At 33.9% G+C, this 22815-nt stretch overlaps 4 protein-coding genes and 1 non-coding gene across 9 annotated transcripts; 2 read left to right on the forward strand and 3 right to left on the reverse strand.

Moving 5' to 3' along the window:
* Positions 1–335: 335 nt before the first annotated feature.
* On the reverse strand, positions 336–4253 carry MTSSB (mitochondrially targeted single-stranded DNA binding protein). 4 transcript variants are annotated; one of them, XR_014996568.1, is made up of 8 exons: positions 4098–4253; positions 3626–3825; positions 3061–3266; positions 2884–2984; positions 2226–2285; positions 1450–1502; positions 746–834; positions 336–544 (listed from the first exon to the last, which is right to left on the reverse strand). XR_014996568.1 is itself a non-coding variant. In XM_028078920.2 (7 exons), exons 1-6 carry the CDS (start codon positions 4177–4179, stop codon positions 1486–1488), a joined length of 666 nt encoding a protein of 221 aa, XP_027934721.2. In that variant the 5' UTR covers positions 4180–4253; the 3' UTR covers positions 336–544; positions 1450–1485. The 4 variants fall into 4 exon arrangements, 2 of the variants coding, with proteins under 2 accessions (XP_027934721.2, XP_027934720.2); XR_003605772.2 differs by having other exon boundaries at positions 746–842; XM_028078920.2 differs by lacking the exon at positions 746–834.
* Positions 4254–8809: 4556 nt separating this feature from the next.
* Positions 8810–9815, forward strand: LOC146884810 (uncharacterized). The gene has a single exon (XM_085676178.1). It carries the CDS (start codon positions 8811–8813, stop codon positions 9666–9668), a length of 858 nt encoding a protein of 285 aa, XP_085532304.1. The 5' UTR covers position 8810; the 3' UTR covers positions 9669–9815.
* Positions 9816–10064: 249 nt separating this feature from the next.
* On the reverse strand, positions 10065–13105 carry LOC114191489 (PRP38 family protein). The gene is made up of 5 exons (XM_028080676.2): positions 12597–13105; positions 12411–12501; positions 12120–12249; positions 11935–12005; positions 10065–10815 (listed from the first exon to the last, which is right to left on the reverse strand). Exons 1-5 carry the CDS (start codon positions 13006–13008, stop codon positions 10353–10355), a joined length of 1167 nt encoding a protein of 388 aa, XP_027936477.1. The 5' UTR covers positions 13009–13105; the 3' UTR covers positions 10065–10352.
* Positions 13106–13194: 89 nt separating this feature from the next.
* Positions 13195–13266, forward strand: TRNAP-AGG (transfer RNA proline (anticodon AGG)). Its single transcript has one exon. It is a non-coding gene; the product is annotated as a tRNA-Pro (tRNA).
* Positions 13267–14373: 1107 nt separating this feature from the next.
* LOC114190764 (topless-related protein 3-like) lies at positions 14374–22791 on the reverse strand. Of its 2 annotated transcripts, none has more exons than XM_085675858.1 (25): positions 22390–22791; positions 21256–21435; positions 21044–21157; positions 20712–20870; positions 20379–20583; positions 20140–20269; positions 19783–19898; positions 19523–19655; positions 19305–19414; positions 19097–19166; positions 18952–19025; positions 18787–18882; positions 18618–18710; positions 18148–18275; positions 17790–18024; positions 17534–17701; positions 17361–17444; positions 16777–16932; positions 16577–16687; positions 16278–16457; positions 16071–16199; positions 15876–15971; positions 15449–15631; positions 15189–15364; positions 14374–14773 (listed from the first exon to the last, which is right to left on the reverse strand). In XM_085675858.1, the coding sequence occupies exons 1-25, from the start codon at positions 22467–22469 to the stop codon at positions 14557–14559; spliced, it is 3423 nt and encodes a 1140-aa protein (XP_085531984.1). In that variant the 5' UTR covers positions 22470–22791; the 3' UTR covers positions 14374–14556. The 2 variants fall into 2 exon arrangements, with proteins under 2 accessions (XP_085531984.1, XP_027935587.2); XM_028079786.2 differs by having other exon boundaries at positions 20379–20553; positions 22390–22790.
* Between the last annotated feature and the right edge of the window lie 24 nt (positions 22792–22815).

Below are 22815 nucleotides of genomic sequence, written 5' to 3' on the forward strand. Positions count from 1 at the left end.
TTTTTATATGTAGTTTATTACAATTTTACTTGCCTGTTATAATGATTATTTTTCATTTTAATAAATAGTTGTCAAATTTATTAATTGTAAAAACATTTTTCATTAATCGCAAAAAACTGTAGACATTGTTTACAAGAAAATCTTAAAAATGATATGAGAAGGGGAGCACAATCAAATTAAAATAAGACTTTATGACTTATATTAGAGATTCTTCATCCTATAATATACTTTACTTTCAAATAAGATTTATTAAAATTATAGAATTACGTAAAATTCAATCTTAATGGAATCTCGTTATGAAAAGCATTTAACTAAACCTTTCTGCCACTAACCAATGAAATGAAGTATATTGGAAGAAATAAATTATAGTCAATAAATAACTCGTCTACAATAAGGTTTTAATTGTGGACAAAAAAGTAGTGCTGGATTTGGATTGTTACAAGCAGGTAATAAACAAACCTGTCTCCTGCATTTTAGTATTTGCTATGACAGAGTTTCACGAAATACATTAGCTCCGGGTATGATACCGTCCTACACTGCAGGGCTGGCACCGTCAATTTGGTTAATGGAAAAGTTAGCATAGCTTAAACACAATTAAAGAAAATGCTAATGTATTTTCCGTTCTAGAAGCAGAACCCTATTATGTAGCACAAGGAAAACATCATGATTTCTTAATAGAAATAATGTACAAAATGCTTAAATTTCTTAAATTTTAGTCATGCATAATTTTGGCTTTCACACGTACTCGTAGAGGAAATGCCAAGTTCTTCAGTGCTTGACGGATGCGTAGTCCGTGGCAGAAATACCAGTCATAATAGAATTTTGATCGACCTCCTGTCAGTCTATAATGCATTTAAATAAAATAAAGGAATATCCACTTATATTGCTTTGCTGAAAAATTAAGGTACTACGAAAATAAAAATTCCGGAGTTTAGCAATATTCTAGGAGTATTTGAAGCAGTTCTATTAATAAAAGTACATGTGTTCAATTTCGATCCCATTTTATTATTACATCTTTTGCAATTCAATCTTGGTGGATGCCACTTTCTCTACATTTCTCAGGTACATGATACGATACCACTCAAGAAATAACGAAGTATTACATTTCTAAGATACCAATCGCGAAATTTAAACAAATTTTTTTCTCACTGAACATGAATGACCCGTATTAGTCTGGAAAATGCTTAAATAGGCTGTCATTTCAAATATAAGCAAACTTTAAGAAGTAGATGTATATATTTCCAAATTTTTAGTGGATTAGCAATATTCATAACCAAAATAAAATAATGGCCACCACAAATAAGTTCTTCTACACCTCTCCCATGTATAAGAAAATAACCATGGGAAACTAAAATTCAGAATGCTAAACAATATATCGGAAAAAATTAAATCCTACTAAAGCATTCATTATTCATTACAAATGGTGCTTCAGAAGGCTAAGATTCTTACAGAAGTAGATGCTTCCGTTAGATGGTCAAATTTCCTCTAAAAAAACCCTTCACCTGCAAGCATATATTTATTATTGTCAGGTATAAACCCCAGTCAATAAACAAACTTCGATCTTAAAGTTAAAAGCAACGTCGTTGTGATTACGGATTAAATAAGCCAAGTCTAGCCTAGTTATTCGAAGTTCAAGTATGGCTTGTGAAAAAAAAAATAGTTATTCTAGTTTGAAATAAAGTTCGAAATTGCCTCGCCTGGCTTATTACAACTGATTTTTATGATTTTTTTTCTTAAATTATTTTACAACTTCATCAATTTAGTATTTAGTAAAGATGTTAAATATTAGATGATAATCTACAAATAGAGACATATGCTCAAAATGTAGCATGGAATCCAAACATATTGTAGACTAGTACATTTTCATAATCCATTAAATTGAAAATTCCCAACATGCAAAAACAAAAAACTTAAAAACTAATGCTCAATAAAAAATCAGCTGATTTCCATAATGAAATATAAAAAATAAAGGCTAGTAAATCTCCATCATCAATTCAAATAAACAAGTTATTCACATGTTGTTAATGTCGAGTTTGTAAAGATACTTGACACATTCTAATAATTGAATTCAATCTCGAGCTTAAGATGGTTTATTTCATTAAAAACCAAACAAAGCTTCATTGAGCATTCAATAAGTTGAACTCGAATAGTTGACGAACAGCAATTGTGAAGAAACAACTATTTCCAACATATCATTATTTGCATCTACAGTTAAAAGGACTTACGCAATTCATCCAAGGAAGTTTTGTCAATGCTCTCTCCACTCTTGATGAGGCGAATTCTCCCTAAAGATAACATAGAAAGTGACAATATGCCAACAAGAAGTTTGAAAAGTTAAGAAATGAAAAAAAAAAATAGCATCAATTTCAGTGAGTTTAGAATCCTTCAACCCTAAAAGTAAAAAGAGAAAAGTACGACTCGCTGTCTCCTTTTAAACAAAGATAAAATCTTCCTTTCCATGCAAAGAAAACATACTTGGCCTTTCAAAACAGAAGTTCTATTGCAGAAAATTGCAACAAAGCATGTTGTCCATAAATTAAATAAGCTTAGGTTTGAAGATAATGAAACAATGGTTCTACAATGATTAAGATAACATTGATGACAAGGAGCTCGTCCAAATTGGGTTCAGCTTAGGTTTCGGATAGTAACCATCTTTTCCCCAAGAAAAAAAAAAATCCCTTTGGCTTTTAAATTGAACTCAAATTTAATATCCCCTGAGAAGGTAGAAGAAAGTTAATGCACAAATAAATGTTGTCAACGCTTCTAACCTAGTAGCAGGCATTAAGGAGCCTATATAATGTCCAGTATCCACAAGAGATAACTTAATGTCAGTTTGTCTTTCAGAAAATCTATGAGAAACAGAATTCATACAAGTAGTCATACCATCACGGCGAACACATATCTCTGGAATGCTTTTAACTTCACCATTGATGCTATCATTATAAACTCTAGTTTCAATGTCACCTTCAATATAGACTGAAGAGCTGCATTAAAACTTCAAGAATGAGTCCGGAGCATTTACACAATTAAAATAAAATATTCTTTCGTACAATCACTTACTTTTTAAAGAGTTTTTGTACTGAATAGGCCCCCAGCATGTCATTATGCACAGCAATCCGATGCCATTGAGCAGGCTTTGGCAAATCCTTTGGTCCAATTCTCTGATCAAACATGCCCCCTGTCCCAACTGTAAAGATGGTTACATTTTTACCATTCCTCAATATCTTCTGTACAGGGGCCTGACCAACTTTGCCACAAATAATTGCCTGCTTAAAATGACTACCACGTTGGTCAAATTATTTGTCCGGTGCAACATGCAAATATTACATAAATTGTCACTTTAAACATCAGCAAAACGTAAATCTTGTTCTCTAATCTTTCTTCTGTTTAAAGTAGCATTGTAGTGATGTCTTTCTATTGGCCAGCATGACCATTGTCCAGAATAAATCCAATCCATACAAACTTGTAAAACTACTCGTTATGATAATAAATAAATAAAAACTACAACCCTCTTAAATCCTTATATTGCAAAAACATTTACTCGGTCATAAGTTGAGTTCACAAATCAAAATTCCACCCTACAGACGTTAACAATAATAATCCATCAATCAACAACATTTAGTACCTTGTGCACACCCCGAAATCCCCAACCCCTTTTGGGATCCACACCTTGCAGTTGTAGCTCGGGCCTTCCATCAAGAAGCTCATCAAACCCTTCATCTAATTCTTCGTTCTTCGGTTCACCATTATCATGTGAAGGCTGATCATCTTCACCTCCAGATGGAGACGTCGAGTACCATAACGTTCCGCTTCTCGTCACACCACCTGATTTATTCACGAACAAAGCTACAGCTAAGCATCACACATCTGGCTATGCACACGTATGTAATATGTTCTTGTGTCAACGACAATAAAATATAATCTTAGCCAGCAAGTGTTCGACGAAATTCTCCATTGAACAAAAGAAAATAACCAACGCATACATATTTAGTGAACGAGGTGCTACTTTAGACGATTGGACCGAACACATAGACACAGAGCAGAACACATTTATTTATGTTATAGGTTACGAAGAAAAATGAAAGAAAGAAACGCACCGAGAGAAGATGAGGTCAGACTAGAGACTCGGAGATGCTTCGCAAGTCTCACCGCCACTGAATTCATTTCCGGCAACAACATTCGAAGGTGAACCACTGCAAGGGTTTAACCAAACACTCCTCCTGTAAAACATGTTGTGGGTTTATGCTATTGGGCTAACTCTATATGGGCCCGGAACACAATTATGGTTTGGTGATTTCTTTCTGCACCTCCGAGATTTCTTCTCCACCTCCAACAAAATTTCAAATTCTAAAATTATTCTTTGATCATTTAATCACAATAACGCAGATCATACCTCCAAATTACATCCGAATATCAACTTCCAATAAAGATGCTTCCGGATATTGACATCTAACAAAGAATTTGTACTTCCAAAAAGATATATATATATATATATATATATATATATATATATATATATATATATATATATATATATATATATATATTATTTAATTTAAATTTTATTTTTTTAATTATATTTTATTTTTACTTTTAATATTATTTTAATAACTTATATTAAAGTTAATTTAAATTTAAAATTATAAAAAATATATAATAAAGGAAAAATAATTTAAATTAAATATTTAAATTTTAAATAAAACTAAAAGAAATTCAAATAAAATAGAAAATAATATATGTATTAGTTATATAAATAAAAAAAACTATAAAAAAAACTTATACAATAAATAAAATTAAAAAATAATTTACATGTTGGAAATTTTTTAAATATGTGATTTGTCTAATATCTGAAATAATATAAGATATTCACAAGATCAATTATTTTTCATAGATGTGATCCATTTGTCTATCAATGTTATAATTGTTGAATACATTTTGAGATTGTAATATCATATAATTATTAACAATTTATTATGGCACCTATTATGTGATGATGAAAAAACAATCTCTATAAATTTCACACGTGCTATGTGATTTGGTAATCAAATCTCTCTTCTACTGTATATGATATATTAAAGTTTAGATGGTAAGGGTTTGAAAGGAAAAAACACATTAAAAATGTACATTTTATTTTGTTAAAATAACGAGGAGTATATAACTAATTTTATATCTATATCTTAATGTGAATTATTATATGGTGTGATGGTTAAGTAATACATACGATTTTCTAAGTGCTATAGGTTTTTTTATGTAATATATATTTTTTTGTATGTATTATAGATTTTCTACGTACTATAAGTTTTTGTATGTAATATATGTTTTTGTATGAAACCAATAATAGAGTATTGGTTTGGCATAATTATTTTGTGAGAGTTTGAATTCTCTCTGCTTTCATAGCCTAGTTTTGTAGCCTTAGTGTCTAGCCTTTTCTGATCCCTGGGAGAATAAAGAATAAGAATGGTTGTTCTTGAATCAGCTATGAAAGACGTTATTGATGTTGGTGGAATATATATGTAACTCATATTAGAAGTGTACCATGGCAGGCAAGCAAGCAAGGCAGTCTAGTAATCCAGTCGATAGGCCCTTTTTTCCTTCCTCACCTTTTCTTTCTCTTGATTGGACTCTCGTTGCTTTACTGCACTATAAGAGGAGATAATATAAATTATATGTTGTATGATTACTTTACATGTGTGAATATTATTATAATTTATTTTGGTTGCATTATAAATAATGTTGATGATGCAAATATTTATTTTTAATGTTTGAATGGTGGATATATTTCTAATGGATTAGAGAGTGACCACAACATATTCGATTGATTGATATTTATAATGACGTAATAAACATTAATTATAATTAATTACATATGATGTGATGAATTTTTACGCAAAGGAATCTTCTTGCATTTATATGTTACTACACCATACACCATTAGATGAGGATAACATAAATGATATGTTGTATGATTAATTTATATACGGGAATATTATTGTTTATTTGGTTGCAATATGAATAATGTTGATACAAATATTTATTTTAAATGTTTAAATGGTGGAAATATGTTGAATGAACTAAAGCAAGGTCAGAGCATCTCTGATTAATTGATATTTATAATCACGTAATAAACATTAGTTGTAAGTAATTATATGTGATGCGATGAATTTTTATCCATAGGAATCTTCTTCCATCTATATGATTAATTAGGATGTATTGGATTATATTTCTCAAATTTCCCATAGTAATTGAAAAAAGAACATAGTCTACTAGTTTTAATTTGGGTAGATAAGTCTAATTGAGTGAGACTTTAGCCCACAAACAAATTTTATGTTACTTGATTTATTCATTAAGACACGTGTTTACATCGGTAAAACATAAGTAAAACATAATAATATAATAGTTTTATCATTTGGTGATGTGAGTCTAATTAAGTAAGATTTTAGTCCACAATCAAGTTTTATGTCACTAGATTCATTCATTAAGACATGTTTGCATCGTTAAACATAATAGTTTTATCATTTGGTTAGTGAATCTAATTGAGTATGACTTTGACCCACAAACAAATTTTATGTCACTAAATTGATTATTAAGACATATTTGCATTGGCAAAACATTATTTTGTTATAGTCTCAAATTATGATAATCGACATCTATTTTTAAACAAATTTTGCAACTTCTAAATTTGTGAATGTTTCTGATATCCATTATTGTATACCCAAACTAAAAATGGGATAATTATGCTATTAGAAACCTAAAATCATCGTTATTACTAAGAGTAATACTTTATGTTGTTGTTCTCTACGAAAAAGTGGGAGTGGTTAAATTGTTGACATTAATAAAGACCAACTTTTCTGCTAGGATTTGAGTTTTTATTGATCAGCATGACAATGTGAGAGATTTGCTAGAGGTTATTGATGAACAATTGGTCACATCTGATAAATCTCTTATCAATATTATTATCATGAATTTTTCATCCTTAAAGCTCACTACGAGATTAAGGGAGGGTGTGATCATCATACACATAAGGGACATTGTGGCTCAACTAAAGGTCTTACAGGTTACCATGTCTAATTTCTTCTAGTATATTATATTTTGTATATTTTACTTCATCAATATGCTCCTTTTAAAATTGCTCATAACACATATAAGGATAAGTGATCTATTAATGAATTAGTGACCATGTGTGTTTAAGAAGAGGAAAGGTTGCCAATGAAGGAAGGTCAAAAGGTGAACTTGACTTATTCTCTTAAGTATAAGAAGAATCAGGTTAATCAAAAGGGAAATATGTCAGCCATTTATAAAGAAAGAGTCCATGTGTTTTTTTAAAAGGAGGGACACATGAAGAAGGATTATAATAAGCTTGATAATTACTTGGTATTTAAGCTTATTAACCTCTCTTACATAAAGTTTAAAAGTTGGCTAATGAAGAAAGGTAATTATTTTGTTTTTTTTTTGTTATGAATCTAATATGACTAGCATTAATCATCGCACATGGTGGATTTATTTTGAAACTATAATATATGTTTGTAATAAGATATAGGGTACGCAAAACCTAAGGAAACCAATGGGAAGTGAACATTGCATCTATTTAAGAAGCAAGTTGAATTCACATATAGAGGTTTTTGGACATGCAATTTGATTTTTAGTAGTGGTTTTATTTTGTGTTTAAAAAAGGATTTTTATGTTCCTAGTTTTGGTAAAAACTTAATTTTCATTTTGTGATTTGCACCTTTAGGTGTTTCTTTTAATTTCATGGAATATGGTTTTACTTTGTTGAATAAATCAAAAGTTGTTGGTTTCTATGAACTATGTGATAGTCTTTACTCCATTAAATTACAAATTACACTGTTTATAGTTCAATGAATGTTTCTGCTAGGTTAAAGAATGTGTTGTGAATGAGAAATTCTCTAATGTTATGGCACCAGAGATCGGAACATATATTCATTAAGAGAATCAAACAATTAATAAATGATGAAGTACTTAGTACTTTATATTTTGCTGATCAACTAAATCCCGAATGGGAATTGGTTCCATGTTGTGACAATCATTATTTTTTATTTTTTGATAAAACTCTTATTTAGTTTTTCTTATTTTTTTGTTGTACATATTTATTTATTTTGAAAAATTTTGTTTGACCCAGAATAAACTTATGATTTATTTGTTATAGTTAAGAGTATTTGATAAAAGACGTGATATATTGTGATACACACTTTTGGAGTATCTGTCACCATAATCCTTGCATTTAGTTTCTTATATGATTTGATAATGAGATAAATGCAGCAAATTGAGAGAATGTTAAAAATTTCTCATTTTCCAAATATGTGAAATGTGGGATAATATAAGATATTCACATGTTAATTATTTATTTTCATGATCTATTTGTTAATTAATTTTATAATTGTTGCATAAGACAATCATTTACTATGACAACTACTATGATGGACAAAGATCTCTATAAATCCTACATGTGTTATGTACTTTGGATCATCAAATCTGGTTGAATACTATATTATTCAAAATACATTAAAAATTTGATCATCAAATCTACTCGTATACTATATTATTAAAAACATATTAAAAAATTCTCGTAACAATTACAACCAAGCTAAAAATTAGTACTTACTCATTCTTACGCATTAGTTTTACATTAATGTCGTCTAAGACTATTTTGAACAGTAAAAATATCGTCGCAATAATATATTTGATCAAAATACATTATTTTATTTAGTCATAAAAGTAGAGATACAAATTTCCAGATATTTGAGGAAAAAAATAATTACCTGTTGTTTTGTTTTGAAAAAAAGTAGTCTGACATGGTTAAAGAGTGGCCGCTGCACGAACTTTCCCGCTCCCACGTTCCTGTTAAATATTGGTACCCACTAAACCCCATATTACGCTCAAAATGTTTCTTTGGTTCAACCTGTAACTGTTATCTCCTACTTCACTCCTTCCCGGTCACAAAAATACAGAGAAAGTTTCACTCTCTTGTCATGGACAAAGCCAATCCTAGTGCTGATGGCAGCGATAACGGGGTTACACGGTTTATTTGTGGAAGTCGGTTCTCAAGAAAATCAGTTGGGTCGGCATTTTCTTGTATGCCTGCAAACACGGGACCACCTGGCAAGGATGCTTCCAAAGTGAAGAAAAAAGAGCTTTTTGGTGATTCGGGAAATGGAAAGGCGTCATGTGGGGACGAACCAGTTAAAGTTCCATTTTCTCAACTTCTTGCACTGGAGGGGATTGATCGATTTGGTGAGGGAAGGCTGAACAGCAAGGATGGGCAAAGTGTGAAAATGAAGCTTCCTTTGTTGAGTTTTCTATATAAGAAAGGATGGAATAATTTCACTAGGACTGGGTTTAGTAGTGATGAGAACGGTGATAACAATGATGTTGTCAGGTTCGGGCAAGTGAGGAGGAAATTAAGTTTACGCCACTTGTTTAGGATTCCCTCCAAAATACTGCTATTTCACCTCAAGCTGAAGTTGACAAAGTTTCAGATTAAAAAGAAAGCGACAAAGCAGTTTGAACAGGAAGATGATGATGATGAAAATGAAGACAGAGAACTGTGCAAGAAGAGGATTCTGATGGGAGGGAGATGCAGGCCGTTGAGTTCGCCAGGTTACAAAGAGATGTATAGTAGTTCCTGGACAAGGGCACGAAGCCATCCCTGATCCCCGTGGCTTGGATTGCTTCTCCACTTTTCTAATTTTCTTTTGAAGTAACCTTTAGAGATATATTGTGTATTATTTTTCCTTTTCTTCGTCAATGTCGTTAACAAAATTTCGTATTTTGGCCTTTAGAATGTATTTGGTAATCGGTTCTCCAGTCGTTAGTGCAATGCCACTTTGTCAAAGAATTAGCTGTACACTGAAGCCATGCCTGTAACAACTTAGTAGGAAGTTAGAATTTAAATAGAATTGTTTCCATTGTAATTCGAAAGGGCAAATAAAACTCTTTATTTCATGTGTTCTATTATAAATCAAAATCACCCGAAATTTAAATTTTTCCCCAAAATCCTCAAATGAATGCTAGCGATATTCAATACATAAATCTGATTGAGACAAGGCTGCTAAAAGTTTCTGTAGTGAAAATTTCATACCGGAGCTCTGGATATGGTCTCATTAAAATAAAAGCAATCAAATTAAGACTATGGACATGTCTAAGTTCGAGCTGGCGCAGCAACACAAACACACGTACATAACAAACTCGTCCTTCTGACTCCATAACTGCCACTCAGGGATATAGGGATATACACAGAAAGCAAGCAGCATCTAGAGCCACCTGGTAACATGGCATTTACCATCTTCAGTGCTTACAACAAACCCACAGACCAAATATATATCACACTGCCCAGATCAGAGCTTCAGCGGTTTCAAACCCAGGGCTGCTCGGAGCTTGTTCGCTTCTGCAATCTCAGGATCTGGGTGATCAGTTCCATCATCCTTCTTTTCTTTCTTTTCTTTCTTCTCCTTCTTCTTCTTTGGCTCACCATCCTCAAGTCCATCTCCGTGTCTTCTAGGGCTTACACTACTTCTAGCATGTCTCTTTCTGTAGTCACCACCATCATGTTCCTTGCGATCCCTACTCCTACTTCGACTCCTGGAGTGGCTCCTTCGCCTTCCACGATCGCGATCCCTCTCTCTCCTCTCCCGCTCCCTACCTTCTCTCTCACGACCATAATCTTTTTCATCCCTTAGACGATATCGATCCCTGTCTCTCTCCCTATCTCTGTCCCTGTCTCTATCTCTGCCTCGTCCCCGCTCCCGATCATGCTCTCGATCATAATCTCTGTCATAGTCTCTGTCATAGTCACGGTCCCTATGAAATAACATCCAAAACCAATTAAAACGTGATCTTTCGATGAACCAAGAATCACAAAATGACAAAACACCTCCCGTTTATACTTAATGAAATTCAGTAGTACTTCGTTACACCACCAGAGAGAGGAAACCGATATCAGATACTAACTAATGCACTTTAATGACAGCATTAAGAAACTAAGACAGTGAATAAACCAAAATGTCTAGTAACCTGTGCTTCAACTACGAGCAGCAATCAAACCACCACCACTCAAATTAATGCGCACATGTCATTGGTTCTTAAAATGACATAGTAAAATCACCATCTCGTAACATAATGCTTCCACAACAAAAAACTTGCACGGAATTCAGTTTCAAATAGTTAATTCATATGAAGATGGATGGGATTGGGATCCCAAATAAACATGCTGAACACAAAGACAGACTACCCCGTGATATTTTCATGAAGCTCAAAGGTTGAAGGAGAAACGATACGGCTTCAGCTGATGTTATTTCTAAAGGTATCTCTTATAGATATTTAATAGTAATTTAGAAAAAAGGCAAAGCACATGGGGACAACAAATCAAAGGTGTGGAAACGAGTAGCTGTAATAACCAACTTGACAATAAAAACAACTATACCAATTTTCCAGTTAAAAATGAAAAGATGATTCAATAAACATTTAAGAGTAAACTAAATGTCTAAGATCATATGTGTGGAGAACCAACAACACATGTAACATAACTGTTTGACCCATCATACTTCTCACTGCACACTGCCAATGCAGAGAAACCTGGCAGGATCATTGAATCTTACTTTAGGAAGCAGTTGTACACCACAGATGGCTCTGAATGCCAGAGTGGAAATAGAAGTGTAACCTTGCACAAATCAAAAACAGCTTCCAGCATAATGTATTCGTTCGTTGTAAAAGAGTTCAAAGATTTCCTAGAGTCACGTTATTTAAGAAAAACTTAATTGGTTCGAGTCTGTAGACCCAGCAGTCCAGATAAGCTCAACACTACCGAAGAAGTTGATGAAAAAACAAAATGCAAATTGAAGGTACCAGAAAAGTGTTTTCCTTGACAAGACTAACATCTACATTAATCAACGCAATACAGTTGGAAAGATAGAACAGTACCTGTATCTATGACTATCACGCCTTCTGTCCCTGTCTCTTTCCCTTGTTGGGCTTCGCCCACGATAATAATCCTACAAATCGTTCAATAGTTATATCAAAACATAATAGCTACTTAAATTTAGTTAACATTAAAAAATCAAGAGTCAGAATATATCTCATGATTGAGAAAAAAGTAAGGCAAGTACCTTTTCATAGGCCCTATCTTCAATCTCGTCAACAGGCTGCTCATTATCCTCTTTCTCTTCTTCCTCCTCAAAATCTTCTTCAAGTGCACTTCGTCTAGGTTCCAATGAATTCAAAGATTCAAGAGTCCATCTGTAGCAAACAGTAGACCAGAACTAAACATCTTGACATCGCAAAAAAAACTCTTGTAATCTCTATCAATTTCACAATCCCAAAAATATGAAAAAAAAGAGGCTTAATAGTAAATAAAGTGTAGAAACGTTCTAAAAGAGAAAGAAAAACCGAGAAGATACCTTTTCTTGACGCGAGGCAAAGCAATATCACATGAATAATCTTTTGTGAGAAGTTCATCGATGACCTCATCCACATGCGTCAATGAAAACTCTGCAGACCAAGAGCAATCATTTAGTTTCACAAGGGAGCTAGTAATTGATAAAATCAACGGAGAATAAACGAACGAAAACTGAAATGAAACTCACGTCCATCAGATAACTTTCGCCGGAGTTTGCGATAGTCATTGTACAAGGGTTCAAGGTAGCGGTAGACGTCAATGTCAGATCCAGTGATACGCAAGTAAAACGCGCCGAGTATCCTAACGTATTTGTAATCCTCGTTCTTGATGAACTCGATGACGATTTCTTTCTCTGGCTGAATCTGGAGCATCTTCATGACGAGGCACATGAAAGGCGTAGGTTTACGGTTTCCCCCGTAAGTTCCGCCGAGATGGTCCAGTTCCATGGCCTTGTCCACCAAGGTCTCCGCCGTTAACCCGAAACATTGCTCCTTCCAGTACGTGTTCTGATAGATCTTCGACCGGAGAATCTTCTCCACCAGGTTTTGAGGGTTCGTCCCTCTTATACTCTTCGCTGCTGGGTCCGTACGATTCGCCATCGATTAAGCACAAATGCACCGTCCCTGGAATTCAATAGCATAAACCCTAACCCTTTTCAGGATCAGGTCCAGGACAGAGAAAGAATAATGGCTCGGAGCAGTATATTTTTATAATTAATTTCTATTTTAAGATAGCGTAGTGTGTATTAGTTAGTATTACAAAACTACAAATCATATTTCAACGTAGGGCATTTGGTCTAGTGGTATGATTCTCGCTTAGGGTGCGAGAAGTCCCGAGTTCAATTCTCGGAATGCCCCTATCTTTTTTTAAGTTGAAAGGCTGTACAAATATTTTATCGTTATTTTCACTTTTGTTTTTAATAATTTGGGAATGCCTTATTAATCTATAAAATATTGAACCTTCCGATTTTGTTAAATATTAAAATTAAAATGTTATTAAAACAACATATTTTACTATAAATAAATTAAAATTCTCTACTAGATGAACTGTTCTAATCACGTGGTTTAAGTAATTATAAATAAAAAGGATTTCATCATAATAATGCTTTTCTATCATGTTGATGAAAAATTACATTTGTTGTTCATCAATAAAATATACCTAAACTTGAATAAATAATGCATTACATCTAAAGTACTAAGCGACTCCGATGTACTCAATATGAAATGAAATCATTTTGTGGGAAAATACTGTTATAAGGTGTGTTCGTGAACAGATCCACAGTGAAGTATGAAAATACATGCATCAATGAGTGATAAACGAATTTGATTTTAGCTAGGATGAGTAACGAGTTATAATGAAGCCTATAACAATTTCAGGGTAAAGGTGTTTTTATTTCGGATTATAATAAATTAAATTAAATATTCACCGATAAATTTTTTTTATCCATACAAAATTTAAAATAAAAAAAAAAAACTCGATTAATTTTAATCAATCTAAAAAAGTTCAAAGAAATAAAAAAAAAATCTTAAAAATATATTTTCGAAAATTTTCTCATAAAATAAATTTTAAGAACATTTAATTGTAAAAAATCTGTCAAATTTATTTTAATCATTAAATTTTGATGCTAGGATCCATTCAATTTTTTTTTAAAAAAATAATGTATTCATGAAATTAAATAAAGAGATTTAATTCAATTAATTTTTTATATTTTCGTAATTGATAATTTACGGATAAATAGAACAGGAATGCTGTCAATATCTGTTTTTGAATTGGGCACTTTAGAGGTTGCAGTAAACTTTCTGTTTTCAAATAAGAGAAAATCCATCCCAATCAAGATGGGGATGAAATTCCCTACGACCTTTCCTAATTCCAATAATGATAAATTGAGAATGGATTTTATATGGAGTATCAAACGGCAATGAAAATGGAGTTGTAAGCAAGAACAAGAACATTACAACTCAATGTAAACAATAAATTGAGTTAACTAGAATAAATAAAGGTATACAGCAGAGTACATCTAAGCATTTAGCATTTTATGTCGAATTCTGACCTCTGATATTGACGAGACATTGGTGAATGAAAATCTAAACTTCTAAGATGATAAAATTACAGATGAAAAGAACTACACTAGTATAATACAATTGACCTCATCTTTGAGCCTGATCAGCAGTGTGGTTGCTTGTTGTAGATGATGATGCTGGCCTACCATTCAATATTCCATTGTCCATAGGTGGGGAGGATCCCCACTTACCCTCTGATTCACTTGGTTCTATCACTTTCACAGATCCATCCGTCAACCCAACAGCAAACTGATTAGGTTCTAGAGGATGAGCCGCGACCACAAGAGGATATAAAGATGGATTTCTGCAATAATACACAAAGATCAAGCTCCTAACCTCAGATTTAGCAAATGCAAATAAAAATCACCATGCTCCTGTTTCTGAGGATTTTAATGCTACATCCATTTTAATAAACAGCAATGACTTTGTTGTATTAAATTACTATGTAGAAATTTACAGCGCAAGTGCATGAGAAAATGTTAGGCTATATATACACACACACGCACACATGTACATATATGTTCTTTATTGCATGAAAAATGTTGGGTAATATATATTTTTTATTATTAGGTGAGGTGAATGTGGGAGTCACTGAATAAAGTGCGGAGTAGGTTATTTGGCGGAACTGAAGCGAAATCTACCCATGATAGTGTTGATAAGAGTGTTAGTCACTTATAAAATAAAGACTAATGATTCCAATTTACTGATCTGAAACTTACCCACTTAAAGCTGCCGGTGACAAGCATATTGACGGTGCAATACGACATCTAAGCCTCAAGCTATCAGCATCGAACACACCAATGTTGGCATCACAAAATGTAGCATAAATTAATTGACTGTTGCAGGAATAAGCTGCATATGATATTGGGGCATGCAGAACATCTTGGGGAACCCACTGCAGCAAAGGAATTAATGAGCATCTAATTTTTAATTTTGTCAGAAACTGGCAGCTTCACCGATATTGGAAGAAATTTCATACCTGCCGAATGCGTTCCATCTTAGAGGCATCATATATTGCCAACTGAGTCTCATGAACTACCAACAGACGAAGTTGATCAGAATGAAACTGTACGCGTGTGTCACCAACAGGTGACTTTCCTGCAGGTAGTTGTATTGGAATTGATTTTCTTTTCTCCCATGTATCAATGCTCCATACACAAAGCTGTACAAAATAATTGAACTTCTTAAAACCCAAAAGCTAAAAAATGTGAACATATAAAAATGCAAGGGGCACAAACTACATAAAAAACACAGGTAATTAAACTATAGCTCCAAAAAGAAAAAATAAACGTCAAGTTATTAAGTGTAGCAAAAGCCAGCAAAATATTTGCACCAGAGATCTTCTTTGAAAAGTTTTCCGTGCCACATTGAATGTCGTATGAATGGAAAACAGTTAAAAGACTTACTTGAGCATCAGCACCAGATGAAACCAGTATGTTAAGATTGGTTGAAAAAGCTAAACCAGTGATACGCTTCTGGTGACCCTTCAATTTTGATTTCACCTGGAACATACCCCAAGAAAGGGAAAAGAGTGATGTGAGATTATCAGAAATAATAGTGTAAGCATAAAAACAAGAAAACTAGTCAAACATAGCAATCACCTCATCCACTCTGACATTATAGATGTGAATGGTTGAATCCTCCATACCAATTGCGATAATGTTGTTATCCTGGGGATGGAAAGCTAGGAAGGTAGAAGCAGGAGGTGGTGGCATGAATGTTGTCATCACCTATAAAAAAAAGTGAGGTAATCAGTAGACTTGCCAAATTAATGGAATATCACAGTTGTACATGCGGAGGACACACACCTTGAATGTCATCATGTTAAATAGGGAAACCTTCCCACCACAAGCAGACAAAACGTACGAGTCATTTTTTGAGAGTGCAATGCAAGGGACTGCTTCTTCAAGGTTGACACCCGAGATATCATTAGTCATAAGAAGACCACTGTTGGGTTGCCAATGCTGTGGAACAACATTGGCTGTAGCCTGTAATATATTAACATCAGAATTCTGTTCTCTACTGAAAGGAACAAACAAATGGAAAGCACATAGAAACAAAGTACTGAAGGGAAAAAATTGTAAATTAATTATCTTCCTAAGACTACCTTCCCAGTAGGATTCTGTTCATTGCGAGCCCATTTCCAAAGCTTCTGGGTACCATTTGAACCAAGTGCCAAAATACCAACGCCAGAGTTTGTATATAAAAGTCTAACAACCTATGCATGCATCAGATTATTAAAACAGTGTACAGAGCACAGTTAGCCATAGAATAATGGAAATCTCATATAAACAACAGGCAACACACCTTGCTAGATGAATCAGTGCTTTCAGGCATGGTAACTGACCGACATTGGACAGGATCCAGAATTTCAGATAGTTGCCATGGTTTATTAGCTCTGTCTATTACATCTTCCACAGTTCGTGGTTTCTCCACACTTCGGCCCATGGGATCAACTCCATTCTTTATTGAGAAGGCCAAAATCAATACGTGTGCAAACAGGTATTAAGATGCAGTAAATAATTCACAAAACATACAACATAGAGAAGGTATAAATAACAGTTAGATAAGTTATTCCAGAGAAATACAAACACCAAATTATAAGTAAAACAGATTCTTGTGTTCCTTTTGGATCTAATGGTACCACGAAAAAGAACATGTTCTAATGGTACCACAAAAAGTGTAAAGTAGAAGTATCCAAAAGGTGGTCCTCCACTGTTTACATGGGTAATGAATTATTGTCGACTTAGCATACTATAAGAAAGAATAAAAGGACTAAACTATAGTCCCCAGGCTAGAGTGTGTGTACAGAAATGAAACAACTATCAATGTCATTGTTCTAACATTCTAGTAATGAATTAATAATTAAATTTACAAGGTTAGGTTCATACAAGAATTGGAGAAGGCCTAACAGGGGAGCTTCTTTCCACTTTACAGTTGACAGGACTAACATTAACAGTAGAAGTGCCAGATACCTACATGGCACAAACAAAGTAGACAGTAACTCGTACATATTTAGATTTAAATGTCGGTGTTCAAGCAGAAAATTAAGCTGTATCACTACCTTAATTGCAGTTGATTCAAGGGGTGACCTCAATGCTTCAAATCCGGGAGTTTCAATAGTTCTTAAAGATCTAAGACCAGAAGCATTAGCAAGTATCTTGAATCCATTGTCCACAGTAGTAACCGCCAAAATATTTCCTTCCTTGTTGAATCTCAAGCGTGGAAGGCTCTAAACAAATTCATGTAATTATACACAAGGATATTTTATTGAGTGTCATATTCTACAAGACCTAAATTAGTTAACCATAATTACCAACCTGTAATCCTCCATTGGCATCAGTGCTTGTAACAAGATTAACATTGTCCATGTCCCAAAACTTAACCTGACCATCTTCACCAGCAGCCAAAAAGCGGTTTTGGGTTGTGTCAAACTGCACAACACCAGCTGATTTTTTTCTAAACCCGTTGTATGTTCTCTTGATGGCTCCTTCACTTTCATTCCATTCAACAAGAAAAGACTCTCCATCTTCACTTGTCCCACAAGAGAATAACCTGGTGAAAGATGGAGAAAAAAAATTTGAAGGACATCATAGGAAACTTCAATATAATATACCATAGGTATCCATTGAGCATGATACTTTGAGGAATAAATACCCTCATCCAGATCCAGCTTACCTAGTTCCATCAGCACTATAAAGCATTGTAGTGCACCAGTGGCCAGGAGCATCATAGTCAACCCTAGAACCCATGTTGTCATATAACCATGCCTTTATTTTTCCATCAATGGCAGTTGAAAATATGAACTGCAAAATTATGTAATCAACATTTAGAGAGTGTGTATCAGTACAAATATATATATATATATATATATATATATATATATATATATATTGCAATAAGTTCAATCAATACATATTCTCATCCAATGGTAGCAGTATATGCGTGTAACAGAAAGAGAGCTAAGACTAGAATAAATGAAAGCCGCTTTTTATAAGTTCAGATGTTTTATGCAAAATAACCACACATGTAAAACTGAAATAAACTAAGAATTTATAAAGTTCTAGCAAGCGGTATACAGCAGAAAACAGTCCAAAGTATAAACATTAAATATTGTAGATGCCTCCATAACGATGTCCACTTTTTACCTGAATGCTCTCTTTGTGATGGGGACAGATGGAATATACAGGTGCCTCGTGCCCATCAAAGTTAAACAGTTTTCGTCCATTTAAATCCCATACCTGGTCAAGAGTTTCATCAGAAAAAAGTGATAATTTTTGCAAAATCAAAAAATTGCAACGAGTAAATTTTGTGAACCTTTATCAACTTATCATCCCCACAAGTCACAACACACAGCTGTTTGTTTGGATGAGCAAATGCCAAGTCGTTCACACCCCCAACATGAGCATCAACCTGATTGAAAAGAAAATGTAAATTAAACTGCAAACAAGCTTTAGCCATTTTTATGAAAAAAAATATCACCTCTATTCGCTGGGTTAACTCGTTTGATCCGGTGTAAGCATAGAGGTGAATCAAATGTTTAGTAAAAGCAATACCTACAGATAAGCAACCAGTTAGATATTTATTGACAGCTTCAAAATGGTCTCAGAAACATAAATTATCGTACCTACAAAACTTCCATCAGGGCTCCATGTGACCCGACTGACAGAAAAAGGTGCATCCTTCACTGCAGCAGCCTGAAAAATTCTCAACTTTAATTACAACGGTTTTGAATTCTCGAGCAGCAACACTAATGGCCAATCATAATAATAAACTGGCAACTATATTTTAAGCTGCACTACATATGTAACAATAAATATTGCACTGTATGAAACCTGAAATGGTAATGTGCACGCCGACACGTCCCATATTTTGAATGGCTTTGAGACCAACTTTTCTCGCAAACTGAGTTCCCAGAGGGTGATTTCTCCATTATTTGAACCAACTACTCAATGGAAATATATATATCATTAGAAGAAAAAGAATTTAAATCATGCTTTTGTCGGTATTTTGACAACTATATTAGACATAATGAAGTTATGATAAACATTACCAAGAAGTAAGGTATGATGAGAAGGATGAAAATCCATGCTTTTCACAGAGGATCCTTGATGCAATGTCATAGTCACAGTTCTTGGCAGATCATCCAGAGACCAAGAGGCTTGTCGACCCAAGGGATAAGAAACCTTTAATTATAAATGAAAGACAATGAAATCAGTCATGATCGATTACAAAGTAAAGAAAGTAACAAATATTTGGCCTCATAAAGTATGTTAGATAGAACTAAATTGAACAGAAATTCATGAAAGTTACCTCCTCTACAGAATGACCAGGACGAAGCCTTTTCATTAACGGTTCATGATCAGCATTTTGATAATCAACCATGGCAGAAGTTGCAGGAGGTGTTCTAGGACGTTTCAAGATAGACACTGTTAAAGAAATGTGTATTTTTAAGTAAGGGATTCACATAATGAAACTATTGGGGAAGTGATATTTTATTTAATAAAAAGATTCCTATTCGCTTAGCCAAGCAAATTACAACGGCCAAGACACTAATGATTATAAGGCTTTTTAAAAAAGTGACAAAAACCAGAGCACATGGCATGTAAATGACATAAAAAATAGTCCAGTCAGTTTTATTGAAAATAATACGGTAACTAGAATCTTAACCTTGACTTTGTGGGACAGGCATGGTTGACGCTGTGACAACAGCTGCTTGGACAGATGAAGAAGCTGAGGCATTGGCCATCCAACCAGCCAAAGCATTAGCATTGGCCGTTGCAGCAGCCGGTGGGAAGGGCTACAAAATTTAAAAAATCAAATCATTAGTTACTCAGCATGGTAACAATTACAGTATCTATCAACTAAAAATCAAGATAACCAGTTGCTTGAAATGAGAGGTATCATACACCATGAGCTCCAAGAGATGTATACGCGGCAGGCTTTGCAACAGCAGCAATTGGAAGATTAACAGGTGTAGGTGCCAGAGGACCATTAGGAGGTGCACATGTGTGATCTGTGAATAAAGTCTTAATATCTGGATTTGGCCTTGGGTTTTTACAGAGCTGGTGCTGCCAGTTTAGACTGCATTGATAGGGTGCAGATATAAATTCGCTGATAAAAAAATAAGGCACAAAACACACTAGAAGTTGAAATTTACAAGAATCAAATAGAAAAGAAATGGGTAACCTTCAAAACTCAGATCATTTACCAAATAAAAAATAAAAAATAATCGTACATACCTTTGATTGATTAAAGTTCTCAGTCTTGATGACTTAAGGGTTGGGAAGATAAGCTTATCACGGAAAAGAGGATTTGCCTCTATGAGTTTTTTCAGCTCTATCAGCATAATGCTTCGAGCAGTTTTGGTGTCACCGTACTTGGACAGCTGCTCGTTCTCCCTGTTATGTGAAAAAAAAATACCACTCAATTCTCAAGCTTAACCCTTAATTAATCTTCGTTGTGAATTGAATCAAAGATTCATGAACCACATGTACAATCTCATCCATCTAACAGTCAAGAGAAGGCAGTGACAAACAATGTATTTCATTAGATTTTATATTCCAGAAATTACCTGAAATTATTAAGAGTTAACAACTGTGTTATTTCTTTGTACAGATCCTCGTTGAAGGTGGAGAACATTTTTAAATCACCAGCTAATATCTCAACGGCCTTTGCCTTGTCTTGCCTAAAATTTTGAAAATCATCAGACAAAACAGATGTGGTGTTACAACAAACACAAGTGCATTTAAAAATACTAAGAAAATAATATGACATTCCACATACCGATCAAGTGCTTCCAAATATTTCTGTTTCCTAATTTCAAAGAATATTTTCATTGAGTATCTATTATCATCAACTTTGGTAAACCCCGATAGATACTTCTCAACCTCTTCCCACTCACCAGCCTGCACTTTTTCCTCAAAGTACTTCATATTGAAAAAGAATCCAGATTCTTTCTCAAGCCTGTATTCATTAAGAAGCATTTAATAGAGTGACATGAACAGGCACCATAATGAAAATTCTTATAAAAAAAAAACTCAAAAAACAGAAAGGGTGTTCGGCTTTTTTTTTTCTTCTCAAATCCACTCTCCAAGTAAGAACATTATGTAACTTTGGTGAAAAGAGCGGGCTTATTATCATTAAGAGGTTTACAAGTTCAGCTTCCATATATTAAAGTATTTAACTGTTTTGCCCAATTCAGAAAGCCAAAAAGAGTAACGACCAAGAACAAGATATGAAATTATTTAATACACTTGCCGAGAGAAAAATTATTGCATAGTCCAGGATATCAGACATTAATAGACTCAAACAATCTCAACACGAGACATATCTTAATAAATCGCAGTTATTTGTCAAGTGCTCAAGTGGAGATTGGTTAGGCTTTGGTGGTGTCAAAGAAAATAATAATGTATCCTTGTACAAGGGTGGAATGTCTGATTACAGGGGACACTTATCTTTTCAAATAATAAGAAATTAAAAAATAATTTAAAAAAAATCATAAGCTGGCTTCCTCGAAATATCAGAGTTGTTTACACCTAGTTCTGTCAATGCGCTCGCTCAATTGGCAGAGTAATTGAACCTGATACAAAACTCAACCGTCGAAATACCAGTCATGTAGACAATACAGTGCAAAAAGACCACAGCAATTCTGATACTCACATCTTAATTGTAAAATACAAGAAAAAAAAAAAAAAACCCTAATGTATGAAATTGAAACATTCCTTCTTTCCTTATTTCTCTTTTTTTTTTCTCATTCCTCGGTAATCAGATAACCAGAACCCACACAGAATAATAAACAGTTCCAGAACATAATTACCTCATTTCAAATTCATACCAAATCCCGACTACCACCCAAATTGAACGACATAAACAACTTGCAGGACAAAGAGGGAAAAAAGGGGAAGAAAAGACACTCACTTGTGTACGGATTCTTTGAATTTCTCTTCCTCCAAAAACTGAAGTATGAGAAACACCAATTCTCTGCTCAGAGAAGACATATCGAACTCCAATCTGAAACCCACACCGTTAATTCCGATCTCCGAATCCCGATCTTCGAACACAATCAATACGCTCTAAGGACAAAAACAGTACAAAACTCCAACCCCACCGACCACGAACAAACAAGAGATGAACCACACAAACTCTCCCTCTTCACTCCAACTATAACAATCCCAACCCTGGCAACCTTAAAATCCTCATGAAATCTAGAGCCTCCTAAGTTATATAAAGGGCTCGGAATTCGAGAATTTTTAGGGTTTGAAAGGCTGCGGATAAGAGAGAGAAGAGAAACTCGGTCTCGCTATCTTCGATGCGTTGTACAAGGTCGCTCTTTTTCTACTGACC

The sequence above is a fragment of the Vigna unguiculata genome, chromosome 7 (genome assembly GCF_037176805.1).
Source record: "Vigna unguiculata cultivar grain cowpea cultivar isolate G323 ecotype 2 chromosome 7, ASM3717680v1, whole genome shotgun sequence".
NCBI lineage: Eukaryota > Viridiplantae > Streptophyta > Magnoliopsida > Fabales > Fabaceae > Vigna > Vigna unguiculata.